The sequence below is a fragment of the Protobothrops mucrosquamatus genome, unplaced genomic scaffold, assembly GCF_001527695.2.
Source record: "Protobothrops mucrosquamatus isolate PMUCROS unplaced genomic scaffold, P.Mucros_1.0 scaffold2331, whole genome shotgun sequence".
NCBI lineage: Eukaryota > Metazoa > Chordata > Lepidosauria > Squamata > Viperidae > Protobothrops > Protobothrops mucrosquamatus.
In genome coordinates this window covers 104,087-126,301 of record NW_015388414.1, presented here as the reverse complement: position 1 = coordinate 126,301, position 22,215 = coordinate 104,087, and the positions used below count along the sequence as shown (strand labels likewise).

Genomic DNA, 22,215 nt, shown 5'->3' with positions numbered 1-22,215 from the left:
GATCATCGGTGTGTGTGTATATGTGCACGAGCGTGCCCCTCCGCCCACTCTCTGTTGCCTCTGTGTGTCAAACAAACCACGTGTGTGGGAAGGCATTCCTGTTTGAGCTCCCAGCTGCAACCACCTGCCTGCCTCCTCCTTTGAAAGCCTCAGCCAGGCGGGACAGCAGTCCGCAGTTCCTCTTTCCCTGGTCCAAGTTTGAGAGTTTGTGTTTCTCTTGGAGAAGCATTCCTGCCCCGGAGACCTCGGCCCCTTCTTCTTCATCTCTCCTCCTCTCTCTTCCTCTCTCCCGGGGTGAGAAGCAGCCTCCCTTTCACTCCGTCTGGCCCTTGAGCCCTCTCGCCAGGCGCCCGCGAGAGGCCGTGCCAGGCTGGTCTTGGGGTGCAAGAGGGAGCCGGGACGGTTTGTCCTCAAGATCTGGGAAAAGAGGGGGAAAGAATTGAGTCGATCCGGGTTGAAATCTGCCTTTGTTCCGAGTTAAAGAGAGAATGAAAGGCCGGCAAATCGTAATCCGAAGTCTTCTCTAGCCGAGCATCTCCCCACTTCACAGTGGCCACGTAGCTGCCTCTGGGACGGTCACGACCAGGTCCCTGCTTTTAAGGTAGACTGCTCCTGTAGAGGATGTTCTGCAGATAAAAAAAACTCGATTTCTGAGCTTTGGCTGCTGTAAGCCGTTTTTATTCTGGTTTTATAACGCCCGTTAGCAGGCTTCGACAAAGGGATATGTTCCGTTCCTCAGCCCTGGATCTCATCCAATCAATCAATCAATCAATCAATCAGAATAGAGCTGGAAGGGACCTTGGAGGTCATCTAGTCCAACCCCCTGCTCAAGCAGGAGAGCCTAGACCATTTTTCAGACAAGTGGCTGTCCAGTCTCTTCTTAAAAGCCTCCAGCGAGACGGAGCATCCACAGCGTCTGGTGGCAAGCCGTTCCGCGGGTGAATTGTCCTCACCGTCAGGATGTTCCTCCTTCACCTCTTCGGAGCTTTGCCAACTTGGCTTTGAATGAAAGAGCAGAACGTTAAGTCTTCATTTCGTCGGTTTCGCCAGCTGGGAACTGCATTCCCTTAACGGGGGGTGTCCTCGACTTAACGACCAGCAACAGAGCCCGGAATCTCTTGATGCTAAGCGAGACATTTGTTAATGCAGACGGCTTTGGATGGCTCGCTCGGCTGCCCAAGGGCAGCAGAGCTGTCAGCCCCGCAGGGCTTCAGATGGCACGTCTGAAGCATCCTTCGTTTACAGCAGAGGTCCTCGACCTTGGCCACTTTAAGACTTGTGGACTTCAACTCCCAGAATTCCTCAGCCAGCTTTGCTGGCTGAGGAATTCTGGGAGTTGTCCACAAGTCTTAAAGTGGCCAAGGTCGAGGACCCTTGGTTTACAGGGTGACCCTGCCAGGAAGACAGGCCGAGGGCAGGGATGGATCACTCCTGGCGGAGACACGACCCAAGCGGTCCTTTGTCTCCCTCTCGGACGGGCCGGCCCAGCTGGACGTCAGAAACAGGCCCTTCTCGGCACGGAAGAGAAAGGCGGTCGGTGGAAAACATTCCCTTTTCTCTCCCGCTTAAGTCCCCGAAAGGAATGTGCGCGCTTCGGTCCCTGCGGCTCATCTGGAAACGATCACATTTTCCCTCTCCCTTCTTCTTTCTTTAATCTCTCCTTCCCCGTGGAGATCTGAAGCCCCCAGCCGGGTGCTGGATGCCCAGAGGGAAAGCAAAGCTTGTGTGTGTGTGTGTGTTTTTTTTTTGCTTACGGCAAGCCCCCCCCAGGCTCACTCGTGTGTTTGCACACTCGGCCAAACCCTGGCCTCTCCGGTTTCTGCCTTCTTCGGTACCGCAGGGGCTCCGATTAGCTCCAGAGCGCTGCGGGACGGGTGGGTTGCAGGTGGCATGGGTGAGCTCCCCCCCCACTCACCCTCTCCGTCTGCCTGGTGCACGATCCCTGAACGCTCCCTGTAGGGCCTAGCGCTGATGATGTTACCTAGTTGGGTCATGAAACGTCTGCAAGAAAACAAGCAAGCTCAGAGAGCACCCCCACAGTCCTCTTCACAAATCCAAATTCCCTTCTAGCACTGATGATGTTACCTAGCTGGGTCATGAAATGTCTGCAGAAAAACCACCAAGCTCAGAGAGAACCAAGGACCCCACAATCCTCCTCCTCCTCTCCACAAACCCCAGTTCCCTTCTAGCACTGATGATGTTACCTAGTTGGGTCGTGAAACTTCTGCAAGGAAGCAACCAAGCTCAGAGAGCACCAAGGACTCTACAATCCCCCTTCTCCTCCTCCGTCTCCGCCTCCTCCCTTCTAGCACTGATGATGTTCCCTAGCTGGGTCATTAAACATCTGCAGGAAAACCACCAAGCTCAGAGAGCACAAAGGACCCCACTATCCTCCTCCTCCTCCTAGCACTGATGATGTCACCTACTTGGGTCATGAAATGTCTGCAAGAAAATAACCAAGCTCAGAGAGCACCAAGGACCCCACAATCCCCCCCTCCTCCTCCTCCCTTCTAGCACTGATGATGTTCCCTAGCTGGGTCATGAAACATCTGCAGGAAAACCCACCAAGCTCAGAGAGTACCAAGGACCCCTCATTTGAACCCCGAGCTGTACATATTCCCCTTTAATTAGCTCCCTGCGGGCCGTAAAGGAGGGTCCATAACATCAGCTGTTCCTCCTGGCTGTTTCCCAGCCTGTAAAGCTGGCCCAGTTTAGGTCGTCCTCAACTTAACGGCAGTTCATTTAGTGACCGAAGTGAGAAGGCACTGAAAAAAAGTGACCGATGACTGTTTTTCACACTCAGCGGCCGTTGCAGCATCCCCGGTCCCATGATCGAAATCCAGATGCTTGGCAGCTGATTTTATGACGCCCCTGGGGTCGTGTGATTCCCTTTTGCGACCTCCGGGCGAGCCAAATCAACGGGGAAACCCCTTTCACTTAACACCCAGGTTAACTGCATGGATTCACTGAACAACCATGGTAAGAAAGGTTGTAAAACAGGGCAAAATCCACTTAACAATTCTCTCGCTGTAAGCCGAGGTCGACCAGTGCTGTAGTTGGCGACACAGGGAGGGAGGGAGGCTGTCTCCAGAGAGGTTCCAATTTGACCAGTTATGGTTTCTGGCCCTTCTCTGCACAATCCCATCTCTTTTTTTTAAACCTTGTGGCAGTGAGTCTTCCTGGAGAAATAACAAAAGAAATAACAGTGAGGGCAATGAACCAGTGGAACCGCTGGCCTCCAGAAATCGTGGGCGCTCCATCACTGGAGGTTTTTAAGAAGAGACTGGACAGTCACTTGTCTGAGATGGTATAGGTCCTCCTGCTCGAGCAGGGGGCTGGACTAGAAGACCTCCAAGGTCCTTTCCAGCTCTATTCTATTCTAAACAGTGGTCAGAGGCTGTGGTTTACTCCACGTGAGGAGAAAAGGCGCACAGCTCCGTGTAAACAAGGATCTGCAGGCAAAACGCAAAATATTTGCAAAAATCCAAGACTGCAGAGCGGAATCGCAGCAGCCAGAAAGGAGCGACAGAGGCCGTCTTCCAAGATGGGGTGGGAGTCGGGCCGTAAAGCAAAAGAGTCCCCGAACAGAGACTCTGACAGAGACACTCCAGAAGCAGCTGCCTGGGAAAAGGAGAGGCACAGGATGCTGTTGTTAAGGACTTCATTGTTCTATCTGTAGCTCTCTTAATATTCCTATTTATTTATTTATTTATTTATTTGATTTGTATCCCGCCCTTCTCCTTACCAGACTCAGGGCGGCTGACAGCCTTATAAAACCTATATTACAGTTCTATTCTATTCTATTCTATTCTATTCTATTCTATTCTATTCTATTCTATTCTATTCTATTCGTTTCCGTTTCCGTTTCCGTTTCCGTTTCCATTCCAATTCTACTCTACTCTACTCTACTCTACTCTACTCTACTCCACTCCACTCCACTCCACTCCACTCCATTCTATTTTATTCTGTATTCAATCCCATTCCATTCCAATCTCTACTCCACTCCACTCCATTCCATTCCATTCTATTCTATTCCATTCCATATTCTANTTCTATTCTATTCTATTCTATTCTATTCTATTCTATTCTATTCTATTCTATTCTATTCTATTCTATTCTATATTCCATTCCATTCCATTCCAATCTCTATTCTACTCTACTCTACTCTATTCTACTCTATTGCCAGGTCTGGGCAGCTGAGGGCAGGCAGCGGGCAGTGACCCGGTGGGCACCTCTTCTGCCCTCTGGGCACCCCCGGCTGGCCTCTTTACCCCTGTCCCAAACCACTCAAGGCCCCCTATTCAAGCTGGGGAAAGAAAAGGATCTTCGCTGCACGAAGCATCTGCCACATGCCAAGGGGTGGCCAGGCTACCCATGAGGTGGGTGCTCAGAGACAAACTGGGCGCATCGTTTATGATAGCTCTGCTGCGGGTGCCCTGCTTTCCGTGACTCAGGTAGACCACTCCTAGATTTGCAGGCTCAATTTCCACTTGGATTTTATTTATTTCTCCTTGCCAAGCCCACAAGCAGGGGTCCTCCTAGTTGCCTTATGGGGTGGTGTATTTAGTAGAGAGAGTTCCTGTGATATTTCTGGCCATTCCCAGATAATGGGGGGGGGGAATTATTTGAAACTTTAGCAACCCCAGATGCAGAATTACTGTCGTTGTAAATTTAGAGGAAGATTGCCTCTAAACAGGGAGGAGCCATTTGGTCCTCAGCAGAGCTGGCTGAGGAATTCTGGGAACTGAAGTCCACAATTCCCTGGTATAAGGTCTCCTGCTTGAGCTGGGGGTTGGACTAGATGACCTCCAAGTTCCCTTCAAGCTCTGTGATTCTGTTATCTGGGCTCCTTCTGGGCCAGTTTGAGAAAAGAAAAGAACTCCACAAATTATCCTTTTTTCTTTTTTTAACCTTCTTTCTTTAAAATTAAAAATAATAATCAGAGCCCAAACAAGGGGTGGGGGGGAAGCTGATATCCCAAGAAAGGAAGCAGCTGAGCTTCGCATTCGGGGCCTCAGGAAGCCAGACCTGCCCCCTGCCGCCCAGCTGCATTCCAAAGAACCAGCCCAGATGTTCTCCGCAGCCCTTGCCAGAGTTCACACATGCCAGCCAGGCCCTTTGTGCAATCCGGTCCTCGCCACGGGGCAGAAACGGGGCACGGCTGCTTGCGGAAGAGACGGGGCCGCCTAACTTCCCCGCCGGGTGCCCGAGGGCGCAGGGAGCAGGATGCAATCCGGGTGGCAGGAGGAGGGGGGGAATCTAGCTGGGGGAAGGGGGCCGCCCACCCCTCTCCCGAGCATCCAGGTGTGGGTTCGAAGCGCAGGTTCTGCCTCTCGCACCCACGCAGGTGCCTTGCCCTGTCTTGACATGTTCCCGCTCTGGCACTCAACCCCGTTCCAGGAGCTGAGAAGCGAAGCTGCCAAGCCTGTGGCAGCCGCCAACTCTGAGCTAGAACAGGCTTCCCCGCCTCCACGGCGCTCAGCCCAACGCCCAAGTCGCCCTGCCCTCAGTTGACTCCCCCCTGGCACCCCTGGGTGCCCCCAAGAGCAAGGGACGAGGCAGGAAGCGGGCCGTCCCTTTCCATGGGCGCAAGTCTGATCAACTGCTGCCCTGTTGGGAGGTTCTGCTTAAGGGTCAAGGATGAAACTGTTCCTAGAAGGGGCCAAGCACACCCACCCATCCCCGAGACGAGATCCAACAGATCCAGTTTAGATCTCTAGGGCTGTGGGCACCACCAGTCTCAACTGTCTTTCAGGCGGACAGCCCAGCTGAGCCTGTGTGCAACACCCACAATCAGGACACCAAGGCAATAAAGGTCGGCTGCCTCTGAATCTGGGGGTCTCAATAAGGCTGACATCCCCCTCCCCTCTCCAGCCACAAGTGTTTGCAGCCTGTCTGGAGGGTGCAGGATCCAGCAACTTTTAATTATTGTCCCTTCTCTCTTCTCCCAAACTCGCTCATTCTTGCCTCTCGGAATACAACCATCTCTACGCAAGATGCTTTAAAAAGTCTCTTTTTTTTCTCTTCTCCTCCTCCTGACCTGACAGGATCCAGAGAAGCTGAAAGGAAGAGATGGAGGAGGAGGCGAAGGAGGAGGAGGAGGAGGAGGAGGAGGAAGAGGTGGAGGCTGACTTATAAGCAAGCCTCCTCCACTTGAGGGACGGACTAGCAGATTTAAACTCTGCCCGAAGATGCTGCGGAAACTTTGGGGAAGCAGCAAATTCTGAACAGCGTCTTTCCCCTGGCCAAGAGCAATGCCTCTATTTTGCTTTAAAAACCCAACTTTTTCCCTTTTGCCTTTACTGCTCCAGCCTGCAGGAGCTTTGTGATTTCTTTTTGTGTCCGTTTCTGGATCTTTTTGGACAATTTCAATGTTTTTTTTTCTCCTGCTGGTGGGTTTTACGCTGACAAGGTGGTTCCTGGAGAGTTAAAAATTACTCGGAATTGACTGAAAGTTTGGATCTCTCTGAAAATTAACACGGAAAGTAAGTTGGGTTTTTGGGGGGGGGTTGGGGAGGTTCGGCTGCTAATTGTCTCCCCTCTTACTCCCCACCCTTTTTGGTTTTTCTTATAATCCTGGGATGCTTTAGCAAACGTAACTTTTCAGAGATTTTATTAGACGCGGACTTACGCCTGGATTTTGAGCTGTGCTCCTGCGGACCTGATTTTATAAACCTGTTTTAATCTTAGGCTGCTGCAAGATCCTTTTTTTTTTTTTCAAGGGATTCAAACTCCTGTTCCAAGGGGTGAGTCGGTTTTTAAAACCCTTTCCAAAATAACCCATCCACCTTCAGGTTTACAAACCGCTCTGCAGGATTTCACTGCCTGAAATCTAAGCTAGGACCAACTCTGTGCCAGAATCGATTTATAAAAGGGTCCCCTGGGAAAAAGATCTGGGTTTGTGTTTTTTTCCCCCCCTGATAAGAAAAGGTGTTTCTTTTTTAAAAAAAAATAAATCCTTAAGTAGAAGATGTAATTGATCTGACCACAGGCTGTCTTCATTTTTGGGTGTGTGGTAAACGCTTCAACCTGTTGGTGGATTCAGCCTCCTGTTTCCTATCGTGACTTACAGATCCGTGAACACGGCTCAAGTCACACATGAGCGTTTAGCGGTTTTTGCACTCCTTTACGAGCTTCCAAACTTTAAAAGGAAACAAATGTGAAATTCCACATTGTGTGCCCAAAGGGAGATGCGGCCAGGCCCCTCTTGCGTTTCAAAAAATCATCACTTACAATTTATGTTTCTGCACAACCGCGGCCACGATACTTTCCATTTCTATTTTGTCTCTGAAAAACGGTTCGCAACGAACCAGTAAGTTTTAGTCCGTCGTCTTTGCTGTAAACATTCACACACCTTGTTTTCTCCTGGACGGTGGGTGTGTTTATTTGGGGTGTCAATCACGGGAACAAAGTCATCTTCAGGGATTCACCTAGAAAGGCAGGTAAAGAGCAGTGACAGATGGACACACCTGGGTGGACCAGGGGACCAGGCCCCATTTATTCCAAAGAAAAAACGTGCAAATGTACTAGCAATTCCAAAAGATTGTGCTGGATGGTGGGAGGGGGGCACTAGCAATTTGTGAATTATTTCCTCCTGTGCCAGGCAGCAAAAGCTCCAAGGTGCTAGTCCACAAGATAATAATAATTCTTCAAGCCCCCCCCTTTCCAAGGGGTTGTGTGAAAGGGGGGCAAACTTGTGTCTCTTTGCCACTTATCAGGACCAGATATTTTTAAAATGCTCCGTCCCACACATCCACTTTCTTTCCTCTTATCCCCCACAGCCATGGATGGTTTGAAAGAGGAGAAATCTTAGCAAATAAATCAGTTACAGATGAGAAACGTGCTGGAGGGAACCAGTCTTTTCAGCCATTAAAATATTTCCATCTGTCTTTCCTCCATCCTCTCTCTGTTTAGAACAAAAAGGAAAGAATCTGTGAAAAATCCCCGTCTGGAAATGATTTTAGGAAGATCTTCTAATCTTTTCTCTTCTCTCTCTCTCTCTCTCTCTCTCCCTTATTGCTGATTAAGAATGAAAAAAAAAGGGGGATCTGAAATGTATTAATTTGGGCCTGGCTTTGAATACCTGAAGGGAAAAAAAAATACATCTTTGAAAACAAGCAGAAGACAAACTTGTCTTCTTACTGTTAAAAAAATGAAGTTAAAACATTGCGTGCATTTAAAAAAAACAATTCTGCGCTCACCCAAAGGGACTTTTTATAAACCCTATTATTACTTCTGTTGAAAATGAACGTTTGTTTGGGCTAGAGGTTAAAAACTTTGTATTGTTCTAGGGCAATTCCAAATAATTTGATCACCCAATTTGCTTTATTAGAGATTTACACCATTAAGACAACATCTCCCTGGAAATTCTAGGCAGCGGCTGTTATTATCCACTTAAAGAGAATCAGATCAAGTAATGCTCAGCCAGGGAATAACTTCAACGAGTTGTTTTTTTTCCTTAAATCTGAGAAAAACACAAGTTGGACCAACCAAGCAAATGAAGCTACCCGTGAAGTCTCTTTCTTTAAAATACGGGACGGGAACCCCATTTAAAGTTATTCCGTGGTTTGAAACCAATCCGTAACACGTATCCCCTTTTACTTTGCTCTCCCGGCATTGGGGTGGTGAATTGTTTATGGGAGGTAGACTACCCCTACATAGGAAGGTTCTACTTTTTTTGTCCTGCTTCTGTATCTGGGCTCTTAAAGGGGCAACAAAACCCAAACAAGACACTGCTTAGTTTAAATGGGAAAGCCACAATTCTTTAAAGGGACGACAGAAGCTTTTAAGCAGATTCTTAATACTTTGAGGGAGGGGAGGGGGGGCTTCTAAAAAGTCTCCCCACCATCTCAGTTGCAAGAATCTCTTTCTCCTCCCCTCTGATTTCTTCAATCCCCCCTTTTTTTTCTGGATGAAAAAAGGCTCCCAACATCTTTTGCTTTCCCATTGAAGAGGTTTCGCTCTTTTATGATTTGGGTTTTTCAATCCGAAAACGTGTCCCGTCTTGCTTCCCCCGAGAAGCCAAACCGGATCAGGCCAAGTTAGGACTCGGAGAGACAGCTGGTGGGAATATCCGATGTTCCCTGCTCCACTCCCAGGATCTGGGATAGGAAAATGGGAGGCTAAACCTGGTTTAGCTCGGTTCCTTCCTCCGTTGGTCTCCCCAAAGGGGACTTATGGGGTCCTTACCGGCTCCTTCTCTTTTTCTTCTGAAGCTAACCTTGATTGCTACTCCCCTGTGATCCTGGTTTGGGAGGAAAGAGGGCACTTTCTCCAAAGTAGCCATGATTGCCGTGGCGTTTTGGAGGGTCTTAAGGGCACAGAACGTGCAAATCAAGTTAGAAGCAAGCGCACCCTTTTCTATAAGTTTTCCTCCAAAGCTCTCAGCCTCTTGGTGGGTTCTAGCAAACAGATCTAACATCTGATGCCCCAGCGTGTCAGCAGCTTAAATCTTTTCAAGCAGGCTCTTGCAGTAAAAATCCTGCAGTTCCGTGAACAGGTTAAAACTGTTTTATTCCCATGTGTTTTTGGACCCACTTAGCTTATAGTGGCTGCCCCTTTTAGTGTGGAAGTTTATTTTTGATTTTGGGTGGCTTTTAAAAATACAATTAAGATGTAATTATGATTTTTTTTTTGCTTTGTCTTGCGTGATGAGATGTTGCGTGCCACACAGAGCCCTTTAAGACAGATCATACATACTAGAAATGAATACTCAAAATATATACAGTAGATAAATTCCCTCTCCTCATTACCTATAACCGAAGGAGTGAATATCTGCTCTCTGCTTGCTGTCTTTTTACTTGCATCCTGTTTTTTGGCTTGTAATAAGACAGCTGCTAAATTGGATCCTGCAATGTCTCTATTACTGTGGGGGGGAAAATCATTAATTTGGGGATAAACAGAACTTGTGTTTTCGAAATTTATTTGTTGCCAAGACAGAGGATTTGTGTGCAGTCTTATTTGTAGGCAAAGGGGAGGTGACTTTGCTTTTAAATTTACAACTGTTCCCAATTCCTCTTTGAGTGTCTCTTTCTCTTGGTTTTCTTCAAATAAAGGCTGCACCGTTCCCTTTTCAGCAATTTAGCAGGATCCCACTTGCTATCTTTTGTCTCCTTTTTCTAATAATAGAGGGGAAAAAATTCATCCTGTTTGGAAACTAGAATTTTAGCACTTTTTTTTTTCTCAGCTGGGCTATTCATCGGAATGTTTTCTTCTTTTTTTTTCCTGAAAAAGCCAGGGATTGGAGAAGGGCAAAATATGTAGGTCCATTTTAAGAAAAGGAAAAAAAGGTCCTCTTTTTTTCTGCTGGCATCTGAGTCCATCATGCTCAGCCCGCTGCCCAAACGAGATAATTGCAGCTTTAAATCGCAAAGACGGAAAACAATTTGAACTCTTGATGCTAACAGCATCTCGGCAAAGATACAGGTATTCCTGCCTGAGCAGGGGGCTGGACTAGAAGACCTCCAAGGTCCCTTCCAGCTCTACTCTACTCTACTCTACTCTACTCTACTCTACTCTACTCTACTCTACTCTACTCTACTCTACTTCTATTCTGTTCTGTTCTGTTCTGTTCTGTTCTGTTCTGTTCTATTCTACTCTACTCTACTCTACTCTACTTCTATTATTCTATTATTATATATTCTATTCTATTCTATTCTATTCTATTCTATTCTATTCTATTCTATTCTATTCTATTCTATTCTATTCTCCAGCCTTACCGAGAGAAAAGCTTGGCTCTTCTTTAGCTTTGTACACTTCAGAAGATTTGTGCAAAGTCGCCAACAAATGTTGTGCCGTGGAGTGATTCATTCTTATTTCCCACCGAGCAAAAAAAAAATCAGTGCGGGTCTGCACAAAAGCGAACCAAACGCTTCTATCGAAGTGTTCCACTCACTCCGGGATCTACGCTACGAAATGTTCTGTGCTGCTTTTGATTCCCTGTTGGCATCTTTAATCTTTGCCCTAATTTCGTTTTGCTTGGCAGGCTGCCCTGGTCCCCACCCTCAGGAGGAGCGACCTTGCTCAGCTCCGAAAGAAGGATTACGTCTTTTTCCAAAGGCAGGGAAGAGGCTAGGGAGGCCAGAGCAACAAATTAAAAAGATGTAAATGGGCTGAATAGGTTCACGACAGGGGACTCCAGACCGATGTATTTATTCCGCCGTAGTTACAGCATGCATACCTTAACTAATGTATTATATGCGAGTTATTGTATGAAGGAAGACTTTGACACATGCACGCGTCTGTCTGTCTACCTGTTTACCATCTTCTGTTAATGCATCTTGTTTGGCTTCCTAAAATCACGCCGATATGGGGCGGGTGGCTGCCAACCAATGGGATCTGCTGAGACTTCCTTCGTTTTCCTAGGATTTTTGATAGCAAGGGAATTTTCTTTCTCTTTATGTAAATTAAAATTAAAGTCTGCCTTGAGGTAAGCTCAGTTCTCTGGTGAATTCACAGAGACATCCCTGTGTCTGTGTTTTTCTTAAAAGCATTTATCCAAGTCGTCCCGCTGGGATGCTTTCTGCCAATCCTTGTTCTGCCTCAAATCCTTGCCAATTTCCTTGGGATCCACCATTCAAACCAGATTTTTTTTTGTTATTATTATTGTTGAGATCAGTCCAAAAAGGATCAGCTGAGTTTTAGGGCTTCACCATTACTCTACGAGGAGTTTGCTAGCACCTTTTCCTGGCTGAGAAAAGTTTATTAAAATACGTCTTCTTTCACAAGCTGCGTTATAAATTGCCAACTCACCTAGGTTGTCCCATATAATTCTGAACTCCTTCTCTGGATAAACGTAAATTGCTGGGTTGAGTCTGGTTCTGGGAACTTCTCAAGCTGTTTGGCTCTGTATCCACGAATCACAGCCTTGTATAGAAGAGAGAAAACAGGGAAACATTTACAAGTGGTCCTTGACTTACAACAGTAAGTCGCTTAGTGACGGTTAAAGTTGCAACGTACTGAAAAAAGTGACTTAGGTCTGTTTTTCACGCTTATGTCCACGGCAATTGCCCTGTGGTCATGTGATTTACATCCAGATGCTTGGGAACTGATTCATACTTAGGACCGTTGATGTGTCCCAAGGTCATGGGATCCCCTTTTGTCAAAAAAAGTCAATGGGGAAACCAGATTCACTTAAGAAACGTCTTACTAACTCCTCAACTGCAGTGATTCACTTAACAACCATGACGAGAAAGGTCGTAAAACGGGGTACAAAACTCACTTAACAAATTTCTCATTTAACAACATAAATTTTGGGCTCCATTGTGGTCGTACGTTGAGGACTACGATGGCACTTAAATCAGCACCACCATTTTGTGGGTGATCTTCCCAAATAAATAACGAAACTCAAGAAATCTTGCTTAAGGCTTTTTCCTCCAAACCTTTTGAAGTATTGTATTTTTGTGTACTGTCACAAAAAGAGCATTAATCATTATGGAAATAATACCAAATAACAGCAGAGGAAGGTGGAAATATTTTACTCCACCTAAGGATAAAATGCAGATAATATCTTTGGCCAAGAAAGGTAATTTCTCTGTAATCATTAGGCAGCTTTGAGTCACTTATCAACTTCCCAGAAGGAAGACTTGTTTTTGAGATGAAAAATTTAGGTCACAGTGGAAAAATGTTCACAGATCCATACTAGGTTGCTAAATGAAGGGCACGGCTGATTTTTTCCTTGGATGAGTCACCACCAGGAAATCTCAACAACCTAGTTTGAGAAGTCAAACTTCACAGAATAACCTAACCCTAACCTATATTTTTGCTGAGAAGACAACATGGATATTTCCAGGAAGACAACACAAAATTTGTATTTTTCACTTTTGATTTCTTCATCTTTATTTTTTTAAAACCAAACTTTGCAAAAATCCATAAAACTGGATTATCAACTTGCCTTTCCTTACAGTGACCCCTGCTGGCCATCTTCTACATTGCAGACTTTTTCCGTCCCTTCGCTGTATAAGAATTTGAATTAGAGTGGAAAATTCAATTTCAATCAAATAATCTGACTCTGCCCTTCTAAGCCCTTTCTTGGAATGATTTGTTGTGATTTCCTTATAAAATTCTTCAAGAAAAGCTACATAATACCCTTCTATTTTTTTTTAACAAAAAACCCAAAATTAAGTATTGCTTTATTTTTTATTTTAAAAATGCAATTTTCTTTGGATTGCACCTATTTTATTTATACTGCTTTGGGAGGTGCATTTTTATCTCTAGATAAGCTGCTTAACAGAGTGTTTGATTGATGCAGAATGTCTTCCAATGCAGAAATACAACAACCGCATTCTTTTTTCTTTTTAACAATTCCAGTTCTCAATGCGAGGCTGAACACCCTCTCTTTAGAAATGTGGAAGACATTTTTTAAAAATAGAATAGTCTTGAGGTTTGGTGGATTTTTAAAAAATTCAAGTAGTTCTCAACTTACAAGTTCATTTAGTGACACGTTCAAAGTTACAACGGCACCGGAAAAAATGACTTATGACCATTTTTCACACTTACGACCATTGCAGCATCCCCATGGGTCACGGGATCAAAATTCGGACGCTGGGCAACTGACTCATATTTATGACGGTCGCAGCGTCCCAGGGGGATCACATGATCCCCTTTTGCAACCTTCTGACAAGGAAAGTCAGTGGGGAAGCCAGGTTACTAACTTAAACCGGGTTACTAACTTAACAAACTGCAGTGATTCACTTAACAACCGTGGCAAGAAAGGTCTTAAAATGGGGCTTAATAAATTTCTCACTTGGCCACATAAATTCTGGGCTGAATTATGGTCGTAAGTCAAGGACTTTTTGAAACAGGCAACTGGCAAAACGTGGGATGGGGGGGGGAGAAATGTTCTTTTCCCACTGTTTAAAAATTTTCTTTTCCACCCACTTCTAGGTCCCCACTGGTGCCAGCCACGATGCTGAGGCTTCTGCTGAGCGCGTTCTTCCCCTGCCTGAGTTTAGCTGCCCCGTCTCATATTAACAAGCTCGCCCTCTTTCCGGATAAGAACGCCTGGTGCGAGGCCAAGAACATCACCCAGATTATCGGCCACGAAGGATGCAATTCTAAATCCATCCAAAACAGGTACGGGTGTGGCTCGGCCTCCTAATCCCACCTTCCCTTTTAGGCCCGATGGCCCGAAGCTGCTCTCTTGGCACCGCTAAGGGACTCAGAATTGTGGGTGCTGCAACATTGGAGGCTTTTAAGAAGGGAACTGGGCTATCATCCATCTGGAATGGTACAGAACAGGGGTAGGCAACCTTGGCTCTTTTATGACTCGTGGACTTCAACTCCCAGAATTCCTGAGCCAGCCACGCTGAGGGGAAAGGGAGAGGTTTCCAAGCTGAGCCATGCTGGCTCAGGAATTCTGGGAGCTGAAGTCCACGAGTCATAAAGCGGCCTAGGCCTAGGCCAGAAGTAGGCCATCTTGGCTCTTTTATGACTCGTGGACTTCAACTCCCAGAATTCCTGAGCCAGCATGGGGGAACTATGGCCCCCTTCATGACTCGTGGACTTCAACTCCCAGAATTCCTAAGCCAGCCACGCTGAGGGGAAAGGGAGAGGTTTCCAAGCTGAGCCATGCTGGCTCAGAAATTCTGAGAGTTGAAGTCCACGAGTCATGAAGGGGCCATAGTTGCCTACCCCTGGTATAGAATGTCCTACCCAGAGCCAAGGTTGCCTGGTATAGTTGCCTGGTATAGTTGCCTACCCAGAGTCAAGGTTGCCTACCCCTGGTATAGAATGTCCCAAAGATGCTTTTCCAGAAGGGAACTGGACTTTCTTGTTTTTCTTTGAAGATGTTTCGCTTTTCATCCAAGAAGCTTCTTCAGCTCTGACCGGATGGTCCTTCCATTCCCCACCCTCCACTCAGAGCTGAAGAAGCTTCTTGGATGTGAAGCAAAACATCTTCAAAGAAAAACAAGAAAGTGCAGTTGCCTCCTGGAAAAGCATCTTTGGGGACAACTATGTACTGGACGACTGAGAATCTCCATACACAGTTATAGGGTCTCCTGCTTGGGCAGGGGGGTTGGACTAGAAGACCTCTGAGGTCGCTTCCAACTTGGTTATTCTGTTCAAATTTGGACAGCGATGCCCGTTTCTGTTGGCCTTCCTTGAGAAGGACGCTCACGTTAGCCCATCCATGCTGGTGGTCTGGTGATAACCTGGAATCTTTTAACCCCCCCCCCCCTTCCAAAGACTTGGAGCACTTCGTTCTGTGCCGTGCCAACGCAAACTGCCTCCAAGCTGCCTGCCTGTGTGCGTCAGGCAGACCACACTATATTCCTAACTCCTTCTTCCTCCTCCTCCCCCCCCCAGAGCCTGCATGGGGCAGTGCTTCAGCTACAGCGTCCCCAACACGCTGCCGCAGTCCACGGAGTCCCTGGTGCATTGTGATTCCTGCATGCCCTCTAACATCCAGTGGGAAATTGTGAGTCTCTGCGTTTTGTCCTGGGATAAGGGTGCGGATTGCACAGAGGGTGCCCGTTTGCAATACACGGTCCTCCCCTTTATGGATACGTGGAGGGAGGGGGGCCGGGTGTGCTAAGGAGCGTGGGAAAATCCAGCTTGGGCAGATTAAGGAGAAGGAAAAAAAATCAGCCCACGCTTGCAGAGGAGAATCTGGTGTTTTTAAAGCCAGGTTTGGGGCATCTAGTCCTAAGAAAGGCGGGGGGCTCCTTCCGAGCGCATTCCCAAGGATGGGGATCCTTCAGGTCCTGATCCTGCCTCCTCTCTCCTCCTCTCGTCCCCAGGTTTCGCTGGACTGTCCCCACAATCCCATTCCTCGGGTGGAGAAGCTGGTGGAAAAAATCTTGCACTGCAACTGCCAGGCCTGTGGGGACCAGACCCCCTACCTGAAGGGCGAAGTCAGCAACCATCCCGACGACGTCCCCAACTTTCCCTACCTCCCCCACTTCCCTGAGGGCCAGGCTCCCGAGCCCCATCCCCACCCTCATGAGGCCACTCAGGACTGAACTTCCACCCGAAGCCCCCACCTCCTCTATTTCTCTCCCTGCCCCCCTTCTCTCTCCTCCTCTCTCCTCCTCTCTCCAGCCTCCATCCTGCTCTGGCCTGCAAAAGGGAAAGCGAGGCACAGAATCCAAGGAGCCCTTTTGCCACCCAAGAGAGGACAGGAAGCAGGGCTTGGAAGGGGGGGGGAATGTCTGGATTTGGGGTGCGATACCGTGTTGGAAGGATGAAGAAGAAAAAAAGACTCACTGGAGAACTGACAGCCCCTTTCCTGCCAAGATGGAGTCACCGTCGCCAGCTTGTAGAGGGGCCCGTTTTTATTCACCGGTGGAGGGTCTGCACTTCCAGATTTGGGGATGCTGAACTGGGAGGTTGCCGACAAAGAGGCCGTCTTCTTTCTCTTTTGTTCTGAGATCTTTGCCCACAAGCAGGCAGAAGAAACGTGGATTTTCTCACCAGGTCCCATGGGAACACGGGACTTCCCCCTATATATAAATATATATATATATACACCAGACTGAGAAGAAAACCAGTTCGGCAGTATTATGAACTTTTATCAGACTAGTGGGCTCCCTCGTTTAAACTTTCTTCCCCGTGGACTCGGTAGGTGGGGGAAGACAAGGAAAAGGGACTGAGAAGAAGAAGCCGCTACAACCTTGGTTTAAATCCTGGGACAATCTCGCCTCTGAAGCTTCCTTCCTGGGTTCCTGCAGTGTGGAACATCTAGAACGTATGTTTTGAAAGACAACATTCAAGTCAGAGTTGGGGTCCTCGGGGGTCTTGCGCCTCAGTTTCCTTCACACCAGCCAGGCAGACTGTTGGCCAGGTTGGGATGGGAGTTGCTAACTCAGAACTTCTGGAGGACACTTGCCCAGGTCATCTAGCCGTGCTTTTGGCCTTGAGCTCGTGGTGCCCAGATGGTTTGCTTCCCTTTTTCTCAATCAAGATGAGGTCGAGTTGCAGCTCCCAGTACTGGAGAGCAGGACACGGTCCATACAGTGCACACGCAATCTCTTGAAAACAGCCCTCTCTGACCTGAATCTACTCCCATTTGTTGGAAAGAGGGAGAAAAAGGCTCTTTTGCAGCTGAGGCTTTCATCCTGCTTGATTTGATACCGAAGCTGACACCGTTTGGGGACGCAACCCCACATTTTCACACACTATCACAAGCCTTGGGGGGGACAGGGCCGTGGGGTAAGGGCAGTGGTGGGATTCAAATAGGTGAACAACCGGTTCTCTGCGTGGATGCCGCTTCCGGAAGTCCATTCTGGGCCTGGGCAACAAAAAATTAGCTACCGGTTCTGCCGAAGTGGTGCGAACCCCACCACTGGGTGAAGGCTACCCAAGCTCTTTCTCTTTGGAGGAACTGCTGGGGATGATGGTTGCTTGGATCCACGAAAGGCCAGCCACGTTTTAGAAGCCGACAGTCCCCATCTTACAACAGGTTTAATTCCTGCCCTGGGTCCCCTGTGTTTGCCCTCTATTTCTCCAGATCAGACTTTACTTCCAAGTAGCACTTTAACAAGCCAACAAAGGTGTGGAGAACATCTGGGTTTTTTTGGAAACAAGGGGGAATTTCCAATTATTGCTCTTGGCCATTTCGAACCAAACAAGCCTACCCAAAATAAGAATTAAATCCTTCGGCTGCTGCTGCAGGCGTCGGCATTCCTTCTGAACGAACCCTGGGCTGTGTGTGGTGTCTGAAAGGACGGCCACTTCTCTCTCTCGATGTTTTTGTCTTAAATCTTGATCGCACAAACCTGCCCTTCTCGTTCTTAAGCCAGGGAAGCTTCCGAGGCACGTAATGCACATCCATCCATGACACACCCACTGTATATTTTTACCTGTGTAGTTATTGCCACTGACAACATCACCTTAAATAAATTAGACTGAACGTTTGCAGTCCTCAACTTTGGGGTTTTTTTTTTTATTCAGGGGCTCCCACCGGGATGCAAATCTTCGCCATTCGAAAGCTTTTCAAAAAAACACAGGAGGTCTCCTATGGGGAGGGGGCAAGAGGGAGGGAAAAAAAGACTAAAGCTTTTTTAACAAAGCAATTTGTGGGTTTCCTTTGGACTCCAAAATGTGGTGGCTGCAACAGAGAAGTCCCACTTTAAACACCAAAGTCTCTGTTTTCCCCCAAATTCACCACATTCCACAGTAACTGAAAATGGCCAGTGCCGGGACGCTGTTCACACAGACCCACGAGGAGTAAAATAGGCTGAAGGCACTTTGAAATAAAAACCAAAGTAAAAAAAAAAAAGATCTGCCACTCTCCCAAAATATGGAGAAGAGGAAAACTGCACTCTGCAAAATGTGCAATTCCCCCCCCCCCCCGTATCTTAGAAGACAGCAAAATGGTACGAGAGTCAAAATGGTCTCCAGATCTTTGCCCGGTCCAGCCGGCTGCAGGAGTGCAGAAAATCCATCCAAAGCCACTGAGATAATTGGTCCCTTCCTTCACAGGGAAAACAGGACTATTTTTGAGACATTTGTGTGGGTGGGGAGAGAAAAAAGTCTCAGTAGGTTAGACCCTGCTGGTTAGACACCTTGTTGAATGAGGAATGCTTGTCCGTGAATTGTCTCCAAAACGGGGGGGGGCACAGGTGAGCTTGCTGCCCCCCCCGCTGAGGCTTCTGTCTCCTGCAAAGGGGTGTGTGTTGCAAAACAGCGGATGGAAAGGCTGCGGGTTCAGGTCTGTACAGGTAATCCTCCACTTAACGGCCACAATCGAGCCAACCTTTCTGCCGCTAAGCGAGACGACGGCGAAGTGAGTTTTGCCCCACCTTGCGATCTTTCTTTCCGCCGTTGTTAAGTGAGTCACTGCGATTGTTAAGTTAGTAGCACGGTTATGAAGCGAATCAGGCTTTCCCCGTTGACTTTGCCGGTCAGAAGGCCGCAAAAGGGGATTGCGTGACCCCGGGACAATGCAACCGTCGTAAGTACACGCCAGTTGCCGAGCCTCTGAATTTTGGTCACGTGACCAGTGGTGATGCTGCAATGGTCGTAAGTAGCGTGAAAACGGCCATAAGTCACTTTTTTTCAATGCTGTTGTAAGTTGAGGACTGTTTGTAGTTAGAAAGAGAGCACGGGTGGGTGCTGGTGAGGAGGAGGAGGAGGAGGAGGAGGAGGAGGAGGAGGAGGAAGAAGCACGGGCCAAGAACCAAATGGGGAGCGAGGGGCTGGCGGGATCCCATCAAGGCCCAGGCCACCGCCAGCAAAATGCACTCAAGCAGCCCATAATCCAAAATTATCCACAGGTAGACAATCACTGGACGAGGCAGCTCCACACTTTAGCATACCTCATGCCCACACCTCCAACTTCAAGGAAAATATGGTTTTCTTTCTCTTTGACATGGAAGCTCTCTCTCTCTCTTAAAACAAATGCAAATATTTGTCTTGACTTTAGGGGAACGTTTAAACGTACAACTGTCCACGTGAGGTGGCAAAGGAGATGCCAGCGTCCCTCAGCATCCACCAGGTGCACAGATGCCCACCTGGACACCAGCAAACAAGCCTGGCCAAATCACGCCTATTTCCTACTTTTAATTTTTATTCCTGGCGTTACTTGCCTGGCGTGCTCCTCGCTCTCCAAATTCCTTGGCCACTGCTCCCCCCCCAAGTGGCACTCCTGAATGGGCAGAGCCCCCAGCCCCAGTTCGCTTCCTCCATGGCATTCCCGCCCTCCACCCACCACCCACAGCATTTTCGCCCTCCCAAACTGTTCCGAGCGAGCGAGCGAGCGACAGTCAGCTGAAAGGTCCAGATTGACTCTCCTTCCTTCCTGCCTTCCTTCTCCGGCACACCAGCTGCTTGGCTCCCCACCGCCAACCGAGCGAGCGGCTTGCCGAAAAAAGATCCCTGCTCTGCGTCTCCAGGGAGGTCTCGGTGCCCCTCCAGAAGGGGAAGGGGAGAGGCACTTGCGACGCCAACCCGCCAGCCTGGCAAGGCGAGCAGGGCAGGCAGAGAAGGCGAGCAGAGATTGCAGCTGCTTCTGCTTTGCTTTCTCCTCGTATTTTTCCTTCTCTAAGAGAACCCGACACGCTACAGGTAGGAGATGGGGAAGGGCTGCCAGCCGCCCAGGATGAGGGACGGTGGGGACACCCCAGCAAACGGAGAGCAGGGGGGTCCCCAGTTTCCTAGCAAGGAAGAGTGAAAGGGCCAGGGAGCGTGGCGATCACTGAGCCTGGCGCCCGGTCTTCCCTATGCCGAGGGTGCCACTCCCCCCCATGGATGGGCAGCCGGAGAGCCTCAATGCCAGCCTGATGGGGCAGGAGCCTGGGCTGCGTGGCAGTGCCTGGACAGCCGCCTTCCTCTGCTTCGTCATCCTCCTGACCATGGTGGGCAACTTCGCCCTCATCCTTCTCATCTTCAGCCAGCGGTTCCTGCGCAACACATCCAACTTCTTCCTGGTGTCCCTCTTCCTCTCAGACCTGATGGTGGGCCTGGTGGTCATGCCCCCAGCCATGCTGAACCAGCTCTATGGGCGCTGGGTGCTGGACGGCGCCTTCTGCTCCGTCTGGTTCTCCTTCGACGTCATGTGCACCAGCGCCTCCATCCTCAACCTGTGCGTCATCAGCCTGGACCGCTATCTGCTGATCATCTCCCCGCTCAAGTACAAGCTGCGGATGACCTCCGGCCGGGCCTTTTGGCTCATCCTGGCCACCTGGACGCTGGCCGCCTTGGTGTCCTTCCTGCCCATCAAAATGGGCTGGCACAAGACGGAGTTTGACCGCCACCCGCTCAACGCCACCCTGCAGCTGGAAGAGGAGCAGTGCCGTCTGCTGGTCAGCTTGCCTTACGCCCTCATCGCCTCCGGCCTGACCTTCTTCCTCCCCTCGGTGGCCATCTTGTTCACCTACTGCCGGATCCTGCTGGCTGCGCGGAAACAGGCCCTCCAGGTAGCCTCCCTCACCAACAACAAGCCCACCAGTGAACAAACTCAACAGGTAAATACAAGGGCAGTCCAGGACAGCGTTATTCCCAGGCGGACAGATGGGCTGGTTGATCGTCCTGGGGAATTAACACATCATGTGATTTGTTCCAGAGGGATGAATTAACTCCATGCATGCTCAGAGAGACAGTGATATTTCCCAAAATTTTCCTTCACTTGCTAGGCATGGGTACCATTACTACTGCATCCGTCAGAGGCCGTGGAAAATTAGGTTAACTCTGGGTCCACATCTGTCCCTCTTTCTCAAAAAGGGTTTTTCTTCCTGCTACCCACGTGGCTTCTGTTTTTCTGCCCCATTTTCAATGAGCTTTCAAATGTCTCTAATGGTGTATTTTGGACTTAGCATAGCAAGCTGTGCAATGGGCACATTATATAACCAATAGAACTGCCAGACCCCTCAAGTCCCACTGAATGAGCATTTAATCAAGGTTATCTCCTCGTTTAAGAAAAATAGACAGCCGAAAGCAGCTTCTCGTGTATTGAATTGAAGGAGAATTGGACAAAAAAAAAAGAGAAATGAAAAATGATTTTTTTCTGCAGCTTTAACAAAGGCTGCAAATGAAACCTTTCTTAAAGGGGTGCGTGTGTGTATTAATTTGGAAACTGTTGTTTTCTTCCCAAATTCAACAGTTTCAGTTGCCCATCCACTTTCTACTGTACACGTAGACAGCCACTGGACTCTGCATGAGTCCACGTTCTGGGGACAACTTCCCCTTTCTAATTAGGCCCTGCTATTAGTCTCCCTGTGTGATGCTGCCAACTGCACCCCCTCCACAAATTAAGCACCCCAGGGGTGCTGAAGAAAGAGGTCACAAGCATTTATTTTGGAGAGGGCAGCCAAACAGCCCCTCCAATTTTGATGGAAAAGGTTAGGGAGAAGGCAAGGCACGGCCCCTGGTGGATAATTTCTAAAAATCAGATGCCGCTTCTGGAAAAACACCCAGCCTGCAGACGAGGTATCAATTATAACTATACTGCATTCTCATGAATGAAGTTGGAGACCCATAAAGTAGTTTTACATCCTTTAGATCAGCGGTTCTGAACCTGTGGGTCGGGACCCCATTTGGGGTCGATCAACCATTTCACAGGGGTCGCCAAGCAAGGCTGTCCGCCATTTTTTTCCCCTTTTCCGGCGGGTGCCTTACCTCCCTTGGGCTGGGCCAGCTGGTGGTCGGCCTGCTCCGTCTCTGCCGCTTGCCAGCTACGCCTCGGCCGGCGCAGGGGGCGGAACCACGCATGTGCGGCGCTCCCGGGCAGGGAAAGTCCTTGACTTACGACCGGTTGGGTAGTCCTCGACTTACGAC

General features: G+C 48.5%; 2 protein-coding genes across 2 annotated transcripts in view; both read left to right on the top strand.

Moving 5' to 3' along the window:
* Nucleotides 1-6,378: 6,378 nt before the first annotated feature.
* On the top strand, nt 6,379-15,962 carry NBL1 (NBL1, DAN family BMP antagonist). The gene is made up of 4 exons (XM_015824736.1): nt 6,379-6,485; nt 13,885-14,073; nt 15,307-15,418; nt 15,741-15,962. Exons 2-4 carry the CDS (start codon nt 13,907-13,909, stop codon nt 15,960-15,962), a joined length of 501 nt encoding a protein of 166 aa, XP_015680222.1. The 5' UTR covers nt 6,379-6,485; nt 13,885-13,906.
* Nucleotides 15,963-20,186: 4,224 nt separating this feature from the next.
* Nucleotides 20,187-22,215, top strand: part of HTR6 (5-hydroxytryptamine receptor 6) — a 12,965-nt gene continuing 10,936 nt past the window's right edge. Inside the window, exon 1 of the mRNA XM_015824735.1 lies at nt 20,187-20,906. Coding sequence (XP_015680221.1) covers nt 20,187-20,906 — 720 coding nt within the window. The remainder of the gene's footprint in view (nt 20,907-22,215) is intronic.

What these genes read in the sequence shown, in the direction of transcription:
- NBL1 (XM_015824736.1), top strand. Translation starts at nt 13,907, where the DNA reads ATGCTGAGGCTTCTGCTGAGCGCGTTCTTCCCCTGCCTGAGTTTAGCT. An exon ending in TCTAAATCCATCCAAAACAG is followed by an intron (nt 14,074 to 15,306) that starts GTACGGGTGTGG and finishes TCCCCCCCCCAG; the next exon opens with AGCCTGCATGGGGCAGTGCT. An exon ending in CTAACATCCAGTGGGAAATT is followed by an intron (nt 15,419 to 15,740) that starts GTGAGTCTCTGC and finishes TCTCGTCCCCAG; the next exon opens with GTTTCGCTGGACTGTCCCCA.